Source organism: Staurois parvus, unplaced genomic scaffold, assembly GCF_062004578.1.
Source record: "Staurois parvus isolate SC_StPar_1 unplaced genomic scaffold, SC_StPar_1.0 ptg000051l, whole genome shotgun sequence".
NCBI classification, from domain to species: Eukaryota; Metazoa; Chordata; class Amphibia; order Anura; family Ranidae; genus Staurois; species Staurois parvus.
This window is the reverse complement of record NW_028317847.1, coordinates 993685-1010920: the sequence shown is the minus strand read 5'-3', so window position 1 is coordinate 1010920 and position 17236 is coordinate 993685. Positions and strand designations below refer to the sequence as shown.

The window sequence follows — 17236 nt, the reverse complement described above, 5'->3', positions numbered from 1 at the left end:
AAGAGGGGATAGCCTGCGATGAGGTAGGCCAATGAGGAGGAAGTTACAATAGTCAAGGCATGGATAATGCATGGATATAGACACTAAATTACAAGAATTTGCTCACTCTGCACCAGTGAACCTAGAATTGAGGGGAATTATGGGCAAACCGATCAATGGTATGCTAAACTACTGGTTTGCTAGTAGTTTATTTTATGGATATTTGTGGATGGCTCTTCGTTGCCCCTGGCAGCCCTAGGACATCAGAACATGTTATCATAAGGGATTCATCAATTTGCATTTCCAGTAAGAAATGTAGACTTTTTACTAACATTTCTTAAAGTGGTGTGTAGTTGCACGCCTTCTCTTCCTTCTTCCTGGTCTCACAGGCTTTGCTGATAAGAGTGCTGTGGTCAAATCCAGTGAGCAGAGAGTGGGGAGCTGGGCCAAGCCGCACTGTGTGTGCCCATGGACACACACACATACACAGCCCAGCTTGGGATCGAGCCTGCACATCTGCCCTCACAGCAAGCAACTTGCCATGGAGGCAGACACAGAGAAGTAGGAGCCAAGATCCCTGGGGAATGCAGAGAAGCGGTTCGGGGCGCCTTCGTACAATACCATTTTACAGAGCAGGTGAGTATAAGCCGGTTTATTATTTTAATTAAAAAAAACAGACGTTCCAATTACTTTAAATCCTGCAGTTTTAACATTACAGTGACTATATCTGAAAGTACAGGTCTTCCTATTTAATCACAAGAGGCTAGAGCAGATCAGTTTACATACTTACTGCTAGTAAATCCAGAATGATAAACAAGCCCTCTTTTTCAAGAAAGTAGTCCTCTGATGAGAAACATCCTATAATGCAACTCCTAATAAAAAAGCACAAAAGACAATATAAATATAACACATTCAGCTATCACTTCTGAAGGCATGCAACAAACGTAGTCACCACCCTTGGCTTGCAGCACTACTGCCCTGGGTTTAATTCCCAAACAGCACATTATCTGTATGGAGTTTACATAATTTCTCTGTGTGTATATCCTTCACAAAAATTGGAATAAGGTACAAAGCCTATGAAGAACACAGAGCGTATGCCTCATTTCTGGCATCTGTAAGGTGACTGGAGCTGGGCACCAGCATGATACAACTCCAGCACATACAGTATGTGCAGAAGTTACATCATCAGTAGCTGCCCAATGGCAAAGCTGAAAGATGCTAGACGCAGAAGAAAACATGGAGATGTCAAAGCGCCAATGGAACATAAGGAACATGGATGTTGTAATGCTGGAGGAGGGCAAACTAGAGCAGCCTTTCTCAGTCTTTTCAACACAGAGGAACCCTTGAAATAACTTTCCGGTGTCAGGGAACCCCTGCTAAAAATGACTCTCTCTACAATTCATGATGCCTTAGTGTCAGTGGGAAGAATGATCCTTACACTTGTTGTCATTGGGAAGAATTATCCCCTTACAGATAGCTAAAAAGATCAATGGTGTCAGTGGGAACTTATCCGAGAGGCAGAAATTTCCTATTGCTCAAGGAACCCCTAGCAACCTTTTGAGGAACCCTAGTGTTCCATGGAGCCCTGGTTGAGAAATTGTGCTCTAGAGGGCAATTGGCTAAAATGTGCAAATATGGTGGGTATACTTCCATATTAAGGCAAAAGCTCACCCAAGCCAAAAGCAGTAAAGTTCCTTTTCTATGTATTAGTAGGTAAGAGTGCTAGCCACTTAGCCATCATGAATCCAATGTTTTTCAATAAATGTGAAATATCAATTCTAAGTGATACTACATGCAATCAAGTCTGAACAATAGTTACCAAGCAGAATCTAGTGTGCAGAAAAGTAGTTTGTTGTGACCAAGACCACTATAAAACTTAGAGGGGTCCATCTTGAGAAGCCGTATGAGTACATCCACTCCTTCTGATCCAAACAACTCCTGAGAAAGAGCAAGATTTGACAAAATAACTACCCCAGACAGCGTACTCCTCTTTTGTGTACATGTATGCGCTGAGACAAGTTCCATAAACTTTCTTCATGAAAATTATCAACAAACAAATATTCTGCAATCATTTTATGCAAATACTATGACCTTAGGGTGATTGCACATTGCTTTTAATCAATTGCATAGCCCTCTACTGTGACACAAATTACTTCTCCAAGTGACCACTGCTGCCAAGCAACCACTGCAAACGTCTGGAAAACTAGTTCCCTTAACATTGTGGAAACAAAAAACAGAGTCGATAGAGTCGACCACTACACTAAACTATGGCAACCTTGGGTATGCCACTATCCCCCCCCTCAATTTGCCAAAATCCTCCTGCTATCATGATCTACGCTAATACTTTCCCACCAGAACCGGACTGGACCCTCTCACAGGTACGACCATGGGTAGACACTCCAGATCCCCCTCTCTTCTACCCCTTTCCTCTCTTTTCCCTCTATATACTTCTATTTCACTTCTCTGTTTCTAATGCTTCATCAACTAGTCTAATCGTCATCCTGGTTAGGCTGCATGGAGACATGTGAACCCAGGGAGTAAGCCACACCTCCTTGCCACTCAATAACACCAATATCTCAGCAACTGGCCACTCCCTGACCCTCTAGGTACCTCACTTAGGAAAGGATAGGAAAGGAAAGAGACATCATGGCTATAAAGATGGGGGAGAAGGAGAAAAAGGAAGTGGGGGGGGGAGGAAGGGGGGAGGAGAAGGGGAAAAAAGGAAGGGGGTGAGAAAAAGAAAAAAGGAAGGGGGTGGGGAAGAAGGGGAAAAAAGGAAGGGGGGGGGGGGAGAAGGGGAAAAAAGGAAGGGGGGAGCTATGCGTGTGACGAGTCGAGCGGACAAAAAAATATCTCAAATGGTGTCCCTGGCATCTCCAAAGCATTTGTTTCATGTTTGAGAGCCCAAAATATCACGGTAATCAGGTGAATAAGCAAACTCAATACAGGAGTACCACGTATTACGGAAACAGTCTTTCCTGTGATTTGCCAAAGTCATGAGTTCTTTTATAAGTTTGATTTCATTAACATAGCGAACCACAGACCACAAGAAGCAATGATTTGTTTCCAAAACAATGGGATACATGTCTTTACTGCACTGAGTAAATGCATCAGTAGAGAAAACTTGCAGCATTTCAGAGACAAAAGGGTTGGGTAAAGCAGGACAGCAGCAGTGTTATCTGACATTTGAATGTCCATAAATTTCAAAATCCAGTATTGAACTTATCCAAAAGTCCTTAAGACCTGTACAAGAGCAGAAAATGTGGAACAGGGAACATTCTTCCTCCAACATCTCCAACACAGCAGGGAACTCTAGAAACAGTCATTCTAACATGACATAAGAAACAAGAACACAACTAAACTAAACTAAGTCAGTCTTTCAAAGCATGAGAACTGATTGTATAACCTATACCAGTGGTCGGCAAGCCGCGGCTCGCGAGCCACATGCGGCTCTTTACAAACTTAAATGCGTCTCTTCTGTGTGTCGGGCGCCCGCTCCCCTCCCTCCTCTCGGGCGGCCGCCCGCTCCCCTCCCTCCTCTCGGGCAGCCGCCCCCTCCCCTCCCTCCTCTCGGGCGGCCGCCCCAAAAGTCAGGACTCTGCAGCTGTCAGGATGTAGGCGGGGCAGCCAGCATGTAGGCGGGGCAGCCAGGATGTAGGCGGGGCAGCGTGACGAACTCCTCTCCTCTCACAGTCCGCCCTGAAGACCAGAACGGCGCGGGAACACGGCGAGAAGAACGCGCGGAGCAAAGGTAAGTGAATTGACACAGGGGGGACTTACTATATGGGGGATGAATTACTATATGGGGGACTTACTATATGGGGGATGAATTACTATAGGGGGGATGAATTACTATATGGGGGATTAATTACTATATGGGGGATGAATTACTATGGGGGATGAATTACTATATGGGGGATGAATTACTATGGGGGATGAATTACTATGGGGGATGAATTACTATATGGGGGATGAATTACTATATGGGGGATGAATTAATATGGGGAATGAATTACTATAGGGGGGATGAATTACTATATGGGGGATGAATTACTATATGGGGGATGAATTACTATGGGGGATGAATTACTATATGGGGGATTAATTACTATATGGGGGATTAATTACTATGGGGGATGAATTACTATATGGGGGATTAATTACTATGGGGAATGAATTACTATATGGGGGATGAATTACTATATGGGGGATGAATTACTATATGGGGGATTAATTACTATGGGGGATGAATTACTATATGGGGGATGAATTACTATATGGGGGATTAATTACTATATGGGGGATGAATTACTATGGGGAATGAATTACTATATGGGGGATGAATTACTATATGGGGGATGAATTACTATGGGGGATGAATTACTATATGGGGGATGAATTAATATGGGGAATGAATTACTATATGGGGGATGAATTACTATATGGGGGATGAATTACTATATGGGGGATGAATTACTATGGGGGATGAATTACTATATGGGGGATGAATTACTATATGGGGGATTAATTACTATATGGGGGATTTATTACTATATGGGGGATGAATTACTATATGGGGGATTAATTACTATATGGGGGATTTATTACTATATGGGGGATGAATTACTATATGGGGGATGAATTACTATGGGGGATGAATTACTATATGGGGGATGAATTACTATATGGGGGATGAATTACTATATGGGGGATGAATTACTATGGGGGATGAATTACTATATGGGGGATGAATTACTATGGGGGATGAATTACTATATGGGGGATGAATTACTATGGGGGATGAATTACTATATAGGAGATGTATTTTCAGTTTTAAAAATGTGGCTCTCAAAATAAATTTCAATCGTGGTTTTGGCGAGATTTGGCTCAGTTGAAAAAAAAGGTTGCCCACCACTGACCTATACAGATGGTCATTTTTACAGGACATGAGAAATAACACAGATTACCCATACAGTCATTCTTACTGGGTATGAGAAATGATAACACAGCTTACAATTCCTAATGCCCGCAGATCAAGTACAAACCTTTCGGTGTGTATCATTCTCACAAAGTGAGGAGAGAATGAAGAGGATGTCAGACTGGATTTCCAGCAAAATGGAGATGTCATTTCCACTAGAATCAGCCAGACTTTTCTTCAGTATCCCTGACAAAAACAGCAAATGTCATTCTCACACAGAGTCCTTTATCTTATATATCCACACTAATGCAAGGCTGCTCATTTATTAAAGTGAAAGTAGAACTCATTGCTTGCCTCAGACCAACAAATTAGATGCAAATCTGGATGGGAAATAGAAATTTGGAGAATGTTTAAATGTGACTGGTTACAGTGTCACCACACCATTCTTTTTTGCAATTACAGTGATAAACACAGCCTACCCTTCATAATCTGAAATATTTCCATCATCCCTAGTCTCTCATTAATTGCCTTTCATGCATCACAGCCTTAGGAGGGAACCAGTCCACACAGGGATGTCTGGACACAAATTTAATTTAATTCTTGCAGCTGCACGTATGAAATTAAAGGATAACAACTGGGTTGACTTAAAAATAGGGAATAAGGTAGTTGTAAATATATATATATATATATATATTCATTCTAATATGGAATCATGTAGTGAATCAAATTCATTCAGATGCTTACTGCAAACTTCTATCTGCGTCTCGGTAAATCTGTAACTTTAATTCTTCTTTATTCCCACTGAAAAATTTTTTAAAGCTCATATCTAACCTAAAACTTTTATTTCTATCTGATGGAGTCAGAATGGGCTTACAATCTGTGTCATAATTTCAGTGCTTTCTGTGTCCCCACTGGGGTGTTTTTCCCCCACTTCCTGTCCCAGTGAGAGGGTCAGAAGGACAGAAAGTGGCCTGTGATGAAGCATAATTTCTATTTTTAGTAGAGTTAGGGAAAGGTTAGAACCTCTTTACTGTACGGTACTGTAAGCCCAGCCTACATGGTGTAAAAATTACATAAAAATATTTCCTGGCGTTTGCTTTTATTCCTTCCTAGCAGCTGTAAGCATATATGTGGCTTTATGGAAGTGGGCTTTTATCCTTGGGGCCACATCAATGCGCAGCTGTGTTTGTGCTGAGAGTGCGCTGCGCAGCACACTCCCAACACAAGAGCCCAGGGTCTTCTGCTAATGATCGGGAACAAGGAGGGCCTGATTGCTGAGATTTGTTTTCTTCTTTTTTAAATTCCTTTATTTATATATTTTCTGGTCAGGTAGCCAACAATGGTACAATATACAGTACACAGAAAGTAAAAACACATGGCAATAAGTGAACCAAGCATAACAGATACATAAGTAGACTATCAACGTTATGACACAAAAAAAAACAGACAACAGCATAACAAATCAGTTATATGGTCACAGCATTGGACCCGGGGTGCCTGAGGGCAAAAGACCAATGGAAACAACCATCCAGCCTTGTACATTTTAATAGGGTGGTCTGTAAGGTGCAATAAACACGCCGCTGGGTCGCATGCCACACCAACACTCGCCAAGTCCTTAATAATGCTGGTCACTATCAGCCAGAATGGTTTGATTTTGGGGCAGGTCCAGGAAATATGCATAATCGTACCCCGATCAGTGCCGCACCTCCAACATAGGTCCGAGATCTGGGGGAAAATGCGGTGTAGGAACCCTATACCACCTGGTCAGGATTTTATAACCAGTTTCCTGGACCCTGTAAGCAATGGATGATTTCTGTGCCAAGTGGAGAATCTTCTCCTTCTGCATGTCCGTGAAATGGAGGCCCAAGTCAGCTTCCCAGCGGGAAAGGAAGGTAGGTGTAAAGTCATCTTGTGGACTGATCAAGGCAGAATAAAGAATAGAGAGGCAATGGTGGATAGGTTCCTTCTTGTGACAGATATTTTCCAATTCCGTAAGACGACGTCGGGTTGCCGGAGGTCGGGAACATTGTCGAAGAAAATGTCGAAGTTGTAGGCTGTTCCAAAAGGCCAGTGGTGGGTCCGCGGCCGCCGACAAGGCAGCGGGGGCAAGGTTGCCATCTGGATCCAAGAAATCATAAAGATGAAGGCACCCAGTAACAGCCAAGCGTTGAAACTGGGGGGTCATCCAGTCCCGGTGTTAAGCTGCCTGGCAGAGTCTCTAGCAACCCACCGCACGGACGCCCTCAGGGCGCGGGGTCTAAGTCCCAGCCTGCTGTTCACCAGGGCCCCTGATGGTGGGGATGGACTTGGTGCAGACTGAAACCAGGTCGCGACCCCCGAGTGCGACCCGCGGTGGTAGAGAATACTGACAGGGGAGTGCAGGAACGGAATCTATTTGGAAGAGGCAGACAGATACACTGATCTGATCCAAGCCGGATGGATGGACGGGTACGGTATGCGTGGTCAGACAGGCCGGGTCGGTATTATGCGGGCAGCGAGGTACAAGAGGAGCGAGCTAAGAATGGTCAGGTCACAAGCCAGGTTCAGCAGGGTGCGAGCAAATACAGTACCAGGGATCAGACAGAAGAGTAGTCAGGCAAGCCAGGGGTTAAACAGGAGAAGAGCAGGATCAGGAACAAGCAGAGGTCGGCAACGGGGTATACAGCAACACAGGAACAGGATACAAGACCAAACGGCAACTAACATACCTGTTCCTACGTTTAAATAGCCCACCTCCCGCTGTCATTGGTGCCAGGCGCGCGTCCGTGATCCCGAGTGCGCATGTGCGAACCCCGCCGCTGCCATGCGCGGCCAGGTCCTGCCGCCCGCTGGGTAGAGAGAGTTGGTGTTCTGCGCATGCGCCGCCCGACGCGATGCCACAGAACACCCAGATCCTGACACCCGGTTGGAATTCTGGATTTCCCAAAACAGGGAGCATGGGGGATGGCAGCAGAGAAAGGGAAGAGTTACGAAAAGTCTCCCGGGACACCAACAGAGTGCTACCGAGCGTAGAGTGGTCCACCAGATCCTGGGGCATTCGTGACGAGATCCAAGGCCAGCTTCTGGCGGTGCCCCGAGAGTCCTCCAACTCCATTGCCACCCAAAGTTTTGTCTCTACATGGCAATGCCAATCTACTAACCTTGTCAGGTGGGCCGCTCTGTAGTAGGCTTGAACATCCGGGAGACCCAGCCCACCGAGGCGCTTAGGAAGGTGTAGAAGCCGGAGCTAAAGAAGGGGCTTCCGATGAGACCAAATGAAAGGCCGGAAGAGAGCATTTATCTTTTTGAAAAATAAGGGTGGCAAGCAAACGGGGAGAGCATGAAGAAGGTAAAGGATCCTAGGGAGCAGAGTCATTTTGAGCGCATTACAGCGGCCAAACCATGTGAGGGTGAGAGAATGCCAGCATAGCAGATCCGAACATGTGTGCTGTAGAAGCGGTTCAAAGTTAGCCAGATAAAGAGCATCTGTGTCTGGGGTAATATGGACTCCCAAGAAGCGGATGTAGTCAGTGGTCCATTGGAAGGGGAACAAAGGACGAAGGCATCTCACCTCATCTTCCGGTACTGAAATATTGAGGGATGTGGACTTGGAGATGTTAATCCGAAAGTAGGACAGGGATCCAAATTCATGAAAAGCATTAAGCAGGGAAAGCAAAAAGGTAAGTGGGTCAGTTATGAAGAAAATCAGATCGTCCGCAAATGCCGCCACTTTGTGGATCCCTGAGGCCTTGACATAGCCCAGGATACCGGACTCTCGTCTGATCGTGCAAAGGAAAGGTTCCAATGAAAGCACAAAGATCAGGGGGGACAGCGGACAATCCTGGCGGTTACGTTAGGGATCTCAAAAAAATCAGACCTAGTTTCGTTGACCTTTACAGCAGTGGATGGGCAAGAATAGAGAGAGGAGATCCAGGACAGCATGGCCGGCCCCATGCCAATATGTTGTAGAGTGATTTGGATAAACAGCCAGTTGTCCCTGTCAAAAGCCTTCTCCGCGTCCATAGACAGCAAGAGAAGGGGATGAAGGGAGGTCTTGGCCGCATTAATTAAATTCAGGACTCTAATCGTGTTGTCTCTTGGTTCCCGAAGTGGAACAAACCTGCCTGGTCCTGATGTACAAGACATGGAATGCGGGCGTAATCTATTAGCCAGTATCCTGGCAAAAAATTTCAGGTCAGATTAAAGTAAAGCCATCGGCCTATAAATTCCACATCTGGAGAGGTCATTGCCTTCCTTGGGTATCAAGGAGATATAGGCTCTGAGAGCATCACGAGTCATGAGCTGCCCTTGTAAAATAGAGCTGAGTGTAGGGACCAAGTGTGGGAAGAGAGAACATCAAAAAAGGTCCTATAGTAGGTTGGAGTGAAACCATCAGAGCTGGGGACCTTTTTAGGTTTTGGACTGTGTCAATGCTAATCCGAATTCCTCAATCTTAATCGGCTCTTCCAACTCTGCACATACCTCCGGAGAAAGGGATGGCATGCCCGAAGCCGAAATGTAGGAATGAAGCAAGAACATCCCCTGCAGAAGGGAGGAATCCACAAGAGATTGGCCTGAATTGTAGAGGTCATGGTAGAATCTATGGAATTCAGCAGCCATATCGGCAGAGGTGGTCAATTTCTGTCTGGTTGGGGTTTGTATGTGCGGAATGTAAGTTTTGGTTCGAGGGCCTTGGAGGGCCTGAGCCAACAAGGTGCCTTTTAGAAAATTCATACATAGAGTGGTGGGCCCAAGCCATTTTTTGTTTCATTTTAAGATACAGAAGAGACCACAAGTCCTCCTGGACTCGAGAAAGTTTGTGGTAGATGGCACATGCTAACATCACTTTATGGGAACGTTCAAGCCTGCTCAAATCCTGCAAGCTGAGATAGCCTTTGATTGAAATCACAGTGATCAGTCACAGTACAGCCAGCCTGTGTTGTTTTCTCTTGAATGGAGAAAAAGATAAATTGTAACTTTATCTCCTTGCTAAAGGAGAAAAATGTACACAAAGAAGTGGGTGTAAATAAAAAAATAAAATAAAAATAAAAGGAAAAAAAGGTCAGAGTCAGTGTATTTTATGTAGGGTTAAAAAAAATTATTTTAGTTTATAATCAGTGTCAGGTGTTTTAAGTAGAATACAAAAAGCGAAATATGCACTATTATTTCTGGGCCCTACTACAGGTACAAACAAAATATAACATACACATATGTGGCATCAGTTTTATTGCTGGGGGCAGGAAAATTTATTTTGGGTTGCTCTTTTGGTGGTAGGTTTTGGTAACAGCAAGAAATATACATCTAAATTAAATATATATTTATATATATTTATTTTTTTACTATTTTGCCAATTTTCCTTTGATAATAGAAAAAAATCAGGAGAGATCCATAACCATATACCACCAAATGAAAGCACAATTTGCCCTAAAAAAAACAAGGTACAATTCATCTGGCTACACTCAGTAGTTGCAATGATATGTGCAGTTTTACATTGCAATAAGAAATATTTGATTTGACTTACCTAAGAGCTGACTAATTGCTCCCTGATCACAGAGGTCTTGATTTACAGCCTCATCCCCTATGGACACCATAGCCCTCAGTAGTCTCAAGCTGTAGCGCATCTGGGCGTGCTTGTTGCCCCGACCACCTGTGCCATGGAAACAATTACCCTGACCAGAGAATCCATCTGAAAAAGAAGCGTAAATCTTAGTCATATGTACTTAAGAAAGGTTTCAGGGCCTAAAGGGACTTTCAAGTAAGCATATAGTCCTCCATGTAGTACACATGCTCTGTCTACAAAAGCCAACATTCACGAAGGTACAAGATTTGCCATGCACTGCCCTTTACAAACCCTGAAGTGACCATGTCACTATAGGATCACTTGTAAACTAAGTTCCAATGCATACGTTCCTGAGAAGTGGCTGTAAAAGTGAGTGGGTGCTGCAATGACCACCGGCTGGAACTGTTGATAGTCAAGATAATGTCACCAGCACACGATGGATTTCCAGAACAGGTCCAAAGCTTTTTTCTGCAATCACATAGAAGTACTGTCTCAGAGACTCGTAGGACCCCGTCTGTCACATGCCTGATGAAGGGGTCCTGCGAGGCTCCGAAACGTTGCTTCTATGTGATCGCTGAATAAAGCTCTGGACCTGTTCTGGCAATCCATGGCATGCTGGTGACATTGTCTTGCTCTGTCACTTGTAAAAAAGAGCATGTACTGTATATTTTACTTTCGTGGCCTATGTCTTCAAAACTCTGTTGCTTTACTACGCCTCCACTGATGCAGACATTCTACACAGCCCCTGAAGTGTTGAATGCTTGTAGCAAATGGGATCCAGCAAAGTGGGAGAGTTACAACAGGCTGCTGAGAAGCTAAGTATACATGTTCTTCTAATATAATGCAGTTCACTAATCCTTAGATGTGGTGGCTGCTTTACTTTTCTTTAGGCTGTTATCTTTACTTTTACCTGAAGACCCCGCCAGTAACCCACTTCCTGTTCTAGGGTGAAAAACCACTAATGCAGGCCATAGACTGTTCATTTATCGACCGATTTTTCGTCCGAAAGAATAATCGGCCGATTTTCGCACTGTTAGTGGGGCAATGGCATTGGCTGATTTTCATGATTCCTCCTCATTTTTTTTATCGGTCATGCTGGATAATTTAAGAAATATGGCAGATTTTCGCAATCATTGGTGGCAAACAGAACGACCGATGTTTCGTTTTTCGGACAAAAAATTGGCCGATAAATGAACCGTCTATGGCCTGCATTACTGTGCTGTATCTGTGGACAAAATTGTCACCTAGATTGCTTGCTCTGGATTTGAACTACAGCACTCCTTTCCCACTCCTCATCTTCATCACATAGGAGATGTTCTGCAAATCACAGTGGTAAAGTGGGCAGGGCTGATAAGACTCCTTCAAATTTCAATTCAGAAAAGGCACTGTGTTGTCAGCTCACTACAGGATGTTAGAAGCTCATCAGATTAATGGCAGGATCAACCATTTTTTTGCCAACTATCAGACAGATATAATGAAACATTTTCAACTGAATATTTAATAGACCAAAAGGAAGAAAATAACAGAAGTTGATTGTTAAGGTTTATTTTAAGGCTAATGTTAGAAATATACCCAAAACATTCCTAAACCCATGGCTCCTCTCCAGACTTGCTCCTTTCATCCCAAACAGATGACCTGGGTGCTGGAAATCACAGCTTGTCTGCACTCTCTGTCAAAGTATAAGCCCACTCCAAAATGTAGCTCTTCTCTGTATTCATTTTGTCAAAAAAAAAAAAAAAAAGAATTTAATTCTGTGAACATTTACAGCAGCAGTGACTTTATCACAAAAATGGGGAAATCCCATCGAGGAAACGCACCAAGAAAGGTGGTTTTGGGTGGAGACATCAATGTTTGCAGTCTTTAATTCTTTTTTTCTTGACAAATTAATTACAGAGAGAAGAGCTAAGTTTTGAACCTTCAGTATTGCTTTAACTCTCATTTAAAAGTATAAAAAATACTTTTAACTGAGAGTTAAAGCAATAGTAAAGGTTCATTTTTTTTGTAAAATAACAAACATATCTATACCTACCTGCTCTGTGTAGTGATTTTTCACCCTGCACCTCCTTTCTGACGAGTGCCCCCATAGCAAGCAGCTTGATATGGGGGCACCCGCTGCTCCGTGTATCCATTCATACATGGAGACGTAGCTTGCTGACTAGCTGTGATTGCCAGCAGTGGGAGCCAATGGCCAATGGCTCCAGCTTGCTGTCTCAGCCAATGAGGAGGCAGACACCAGGGACAACCGAGGCTGTCGTGCACATTGCTGGATCTCGATTGGGCTCAGTAAGTATTTGCGGGGGCTGGGGGCACTGCTGCACACAGAAGGTTTTTTACCTTCATGCAGAAAATCCATGAAGATAAAAAACCTTGAGCTTTTACAACCGTCTTAAGGTTAATGTTGCTAGAGTTAATGATTATTTATAGCTAAATTTGGTTAGGTTTTAGTTAGAATTTGGTAATTTTTATAGCAAAGATTTACATGGAAATTAAATTTTCTTGAAAATTCACTTTTTTAATGGCTTCTGCAGGAATATTTATTTATATTGATAACAGTTTACATACTGTACATTCACATCAGTCCCTGGCCTCATACACATTCTAGGGCCAACTTAGAATCAAGTTAACCTTTCATGAGGAAACCCTTTCATGAGTACCATGAGGAAACCCACTCATGCACAGGGAGAACATGCAAACTCCATGAAGATAGTGTCCTGGATGGGAATCAAACTGAAGACCCAAGTGCTGCAAAGCAGAATTTCTAACCACTAAGCCACCATGTTGCCAATATGCTATTCTTCCCTTCCCTGCCACACCACCCATCTCTGGGAATAAGGAGAAGAATCCCTAACAGGGCTTCCCCAGTCCTATAGTTTAAACAGAGCTGGGGACTCTTCATCCACATGGACAAAGCCAAGGCTTATTTTGAAATAATTATATCACAGCTTTTTAGCTTTTTATACTGAACCATGAATGTATCTTTTTAAATGACACACAATTAAGGGAGAGAGACAATGATGTGCTGGTATTACCTTGGCTGGAGCACCACTCTAGAAAGAGGAGTATGCGGGTGTTCCCTTGGCAGGTGATGTATTCCTCCACCAGCAGAGGGGCTACTATTGATAAGGTTGCAATGGCATGAAGCTGTAAGTCTTCAAAACGAGCAGCAGGCCAGTCATGGATTCCAGGCTTTTCACTTGCTTTGACATAGTTAAAAAGGGCTAAAACCACCTTTCCATCAGAGAGCAACTAAATGAGTAACACAGACAGTCATTATGTAGCAACATTGCTGTCATTACTAATTTACTGCAGCGCCAGCAGGATACAAATCAAAAACATGCAGCCACTTTGTCTAAGGCTGACCATACATTATGTAATTTTATTTCCTTCAACAAAGAAAATTGCTTGATTCCCCCATTCCTGCTGAACCAGCCAAATGTCTATGGCCGGCTAAAGAGTTTTAAAGTCGTTCTATAGCTTTTTATCTTTAAAATAATAAAACACATCATATTCACCTGCTCTGTGTAATGGCTTTGTACACAGCAGCCCTGATCCTCCTCTTCTCAGGCCCCCCTTGCCGAGAGCCCCCAGAGCAAGCTGCTTGCTCTGGGGGCACTCGTGCGTGCTTGCTCCTGAGCCGCCTGTGTATCTATGGGACACTCCCTCCCCGCTTGCTGTAATTAACAGCAGCCGGAGCCAATTGCCAGTGTTTCAGCCAATCAGATGAGAGAGTCCTGAGACAGCCTTGGCTCTTGTGCACATTGCTGGATCAGAATTGGGCTCAGGTAAGCATTAGGGGGGCTGTGGGGGGAACTGCAGCCTGAAGGTTTTTTACCATAATACATAGAATGCATGAAGGTAAAAAACCTTCAGTCTTTAGAACCACTTTAACTAGGTGTGAACACTTTTACAAGGGCAATCATTATTTCTAAACATACACTTCTAGGAAACTTTCACCCAGCATGAAAAAAAACCAGACACATGACTTAGAGGTATTGATCATAATCCAAAGCCTAATTTATGTAAACAGCTATTATACAGATAAAATAAGTATTAAGAAGCAGATTACCTGCTAAAAAATTAGTATTACTATCAATTATATTCCATGAGATTTAAACAGCTTTGCCACACAGTGTAGCCCTGTCTGGCAGGGTAGAATCAGGGACGGACTGACAACTCATGGGGCCCCTGGGCAATAGAGGATCATGGGCCCCTGTGTCCTTGCCCAAACTCAAAAAAGCCTATGAAAAAGGTACCAGGGGCATCTCATGGGGCCCCCTACTGACCCTGGGCCCTCGGGCAGTGCCCTAGTTTCCAAATAGTCAGTCCGCCCCTGGGTAGAATAACAACTTTTTCTCTGCTGCAGTTAAAAAGGAACTAAACCCACTGATGTAACAACTTCACAAAACAGTTACATTCAAGGTATGCAGTGAAAGATAGTTGTCTTTGCTCTCAACCAAACTGTCAAGTCATTAAATAACTGGCGTCATAACAGATCACATGTACAGCACCAGAGCAACTGCAGATCAAACAGAGGTTAAGATGACAGCTTCCTTGGCTGTAAAGGATGGGTGTGTGGGGGGGTTGTTGTGTTTTAAGTAACATGTTTTGTCCCTTTTTCTGCCTCTCTGTACTTTCCTATCAGCATGTTTCCTGTTAGCACATGCACACTGCACCACAGCTGAAAAGCTACTTGTGCTGCATTTTCCTCTCCCAGTCTTAGCTCTGCTGTACAGGGGACTGGAAGAGGTTGATACCAAATCAAATTCAGGTACTTTGCTTACATTTAAAAATAAATATAATACTGCATTCATGAATACAGAGAGCTGCATTATTTTATGCTTTTTAAATTGGGCTTGAGTTCAGCTTTAACAGGGTTTCTGTAAAAGTATAGTCACAAAATCTAACCTGAATGGTTGACAGATCCTTAACCAACACCACCATCATGTTCAACAGCAGCTTCTTCATCTCAAAGTCTTCATGCTTGTGTAAAAGCTTTAAACTTTTAACCAATGGGTTGTGGCTTTTAACTAGTTAGAAAGGAAGATGTTACATGGTAAACATTTTTTACTTATATCATTGTCATATACAGTATTAATATTGTCAATGCTGAGAGAGATAATATATATATATATATATATATATATATATATATATAAACAGACTGGGGAAGTGAAAGTAAGTCTGTGTAACTATGGACTCTGATTCAGTCTCTGTAACAGTCAAGTGCCTGAGCAGCAGTAGGCTGTTCCAGGACAAGTAGTTAGGTTCCTGTGTATTTAGATGCCCAAGGTGTCGAGGGTTTATTTTCTGTTTTGTTTTTATTTTTGCCATTTTGATGCCTGTACTTTGTAAACACAGATGTTGTTAATAAACCACAATTGTGTTTCACCAAAATTCTGCTGTCTTGCTGTTCCTTTCATCACTGTGCTGCGACTCATGCAGGGAGTCACGCACAACCAGCTAATTCCTCAAAAAATTTTTATATATATCACATGTGTTATTAACAAATGTGTACTCACCTTCAGAGAAAGTCGCAAACAAGATCAGTTGCTTGGCAAATCCACTTTCCTGAATATAAAATGCAAAGCATGAATGACATGAAACATTTTCTATCCAAACATATTGTATCAGTTTTTAGTTTTTTAATGTTTGAACTGCTTTTTTTGTTCCAATCCTTTGTTTTAAAAAGATAAGGTTTTAAAAAATAGGGAATATATAGATCAGCATGGTGGATATCCCTTGGTGTACACCATAGGTCCACAAATTTTCTAAACAAAGGAGAGGTTTACTGTCATTTATACTATACAGGTGCTGGACTACAGTCAATGGCAATAGAATATGCCACAGCATTAGTGAGAATAAACTATATTTCAGGCTTGGTATTCAGTGGGATTAAAAAATTACATAATGCCTGTGCCCACTTGGTGGAGGAATAGTGTGCCCCATCACTGATATCAATGGGAGGAATAGTGTCCATCATTGGTGTCAGTGGGAGGAATAGTGCCCTGTCATTGGTGTCAATGGGAGGAATAGTGCCCCATCATTGGTATCAATGGGAGGAATAGTGTCCATCATTGGTGTCAGTGGGAGGAATAGTGCCCTGTCATTGGTGTCAATGGGAGGAATGGTGCCCCACTGTTGAGATCAGTGGAAGGATTTTTGTCTCATCAGTGATGTCAGTGGGAGGAACACTGCCTTATCAATGGTGTCAGAAATAGTGCCTCATATCAGTGGGAAGAACACTGCCCTAAGGGCCGGATAAAGGCAAACAAAGGGCCACATATGGCCTATGGCCCACAGTTTGGAGATCACTAGAGTATAAAAAAAAAACAATAATTAATGGAAGAGTTCAACTTTGGTGGTGTAAGATGTTAGTATGTTAGCTAACCTTCCATTACAGGTTAAAAACATATGATAATCTCTCAAAGATCTAGAAAATTGAACCTCACCAGCACAACATAATGCTCTGGACATATCTAATTATTGTTCACATTTTAAGCAACGTTTCAGAGCACTAAGCCCCTTCATTAGGCAAATTTTGACAATTTCAATATACAGAAAGACCCGATCAAAGAGAACCCCTTACATAACACCCAGAGACCACTCTCATACAACACAACACAAACAATTAACTTACCCAGAATTTGATCACTGTAAGCTCAGTCTCTCAAATGGATCAGTGTAGGCAAGGGGGGTCCAACAGTCATTCAAAAAATGTTAATAATGGCAAACCAACCTTCTAAAACATTATAGAACTCCATTTGTGCCACACATCTGACAGCAAATAGTGTATGGTTGAT

General features: G+C 42.9%; 1 protein-coding gene across 2 annotated transcripts in view; it reads right to left on the bottom strand.

Annotated features, from left to right (window-relative positions):
• CFAP69 (cilia and flagella associated protein 69) overlaps positions 1-17236 on the bottom strand; it is an 87133-nt gene that overhangs the window by 15331 nt on the left and 54566 nt on the right. For both annotated transcript variants that reach the window (XM_089666233.1, XM_089666232.1), the window contains exons 10-16: positions 15956-16004; positions 15342-15463; positions 13466-13682; positions 10398-10562; positions 5025-5143; positions 1799-1917; positions 770-851 (exon numbers count right to left, since the gene is read on the bottom strand). In XM_089666233.1, coding sequence (XP_089522359.1) covers positions 770-851; positions 1799-1917; positions 5025-5143; positions 10398-10562; positions 13466-13682; positions 15342-15463; positions 15956-16004 — 873 coding nt within the window. The remainder of the gene's footprint in view (positions 1-769; positions 852-1798; positions 1918-5024; positions 5144-10397; positions 10563-13465; positions 13683-15341; positions 15464-15955; positions 16005-17236) is intronic.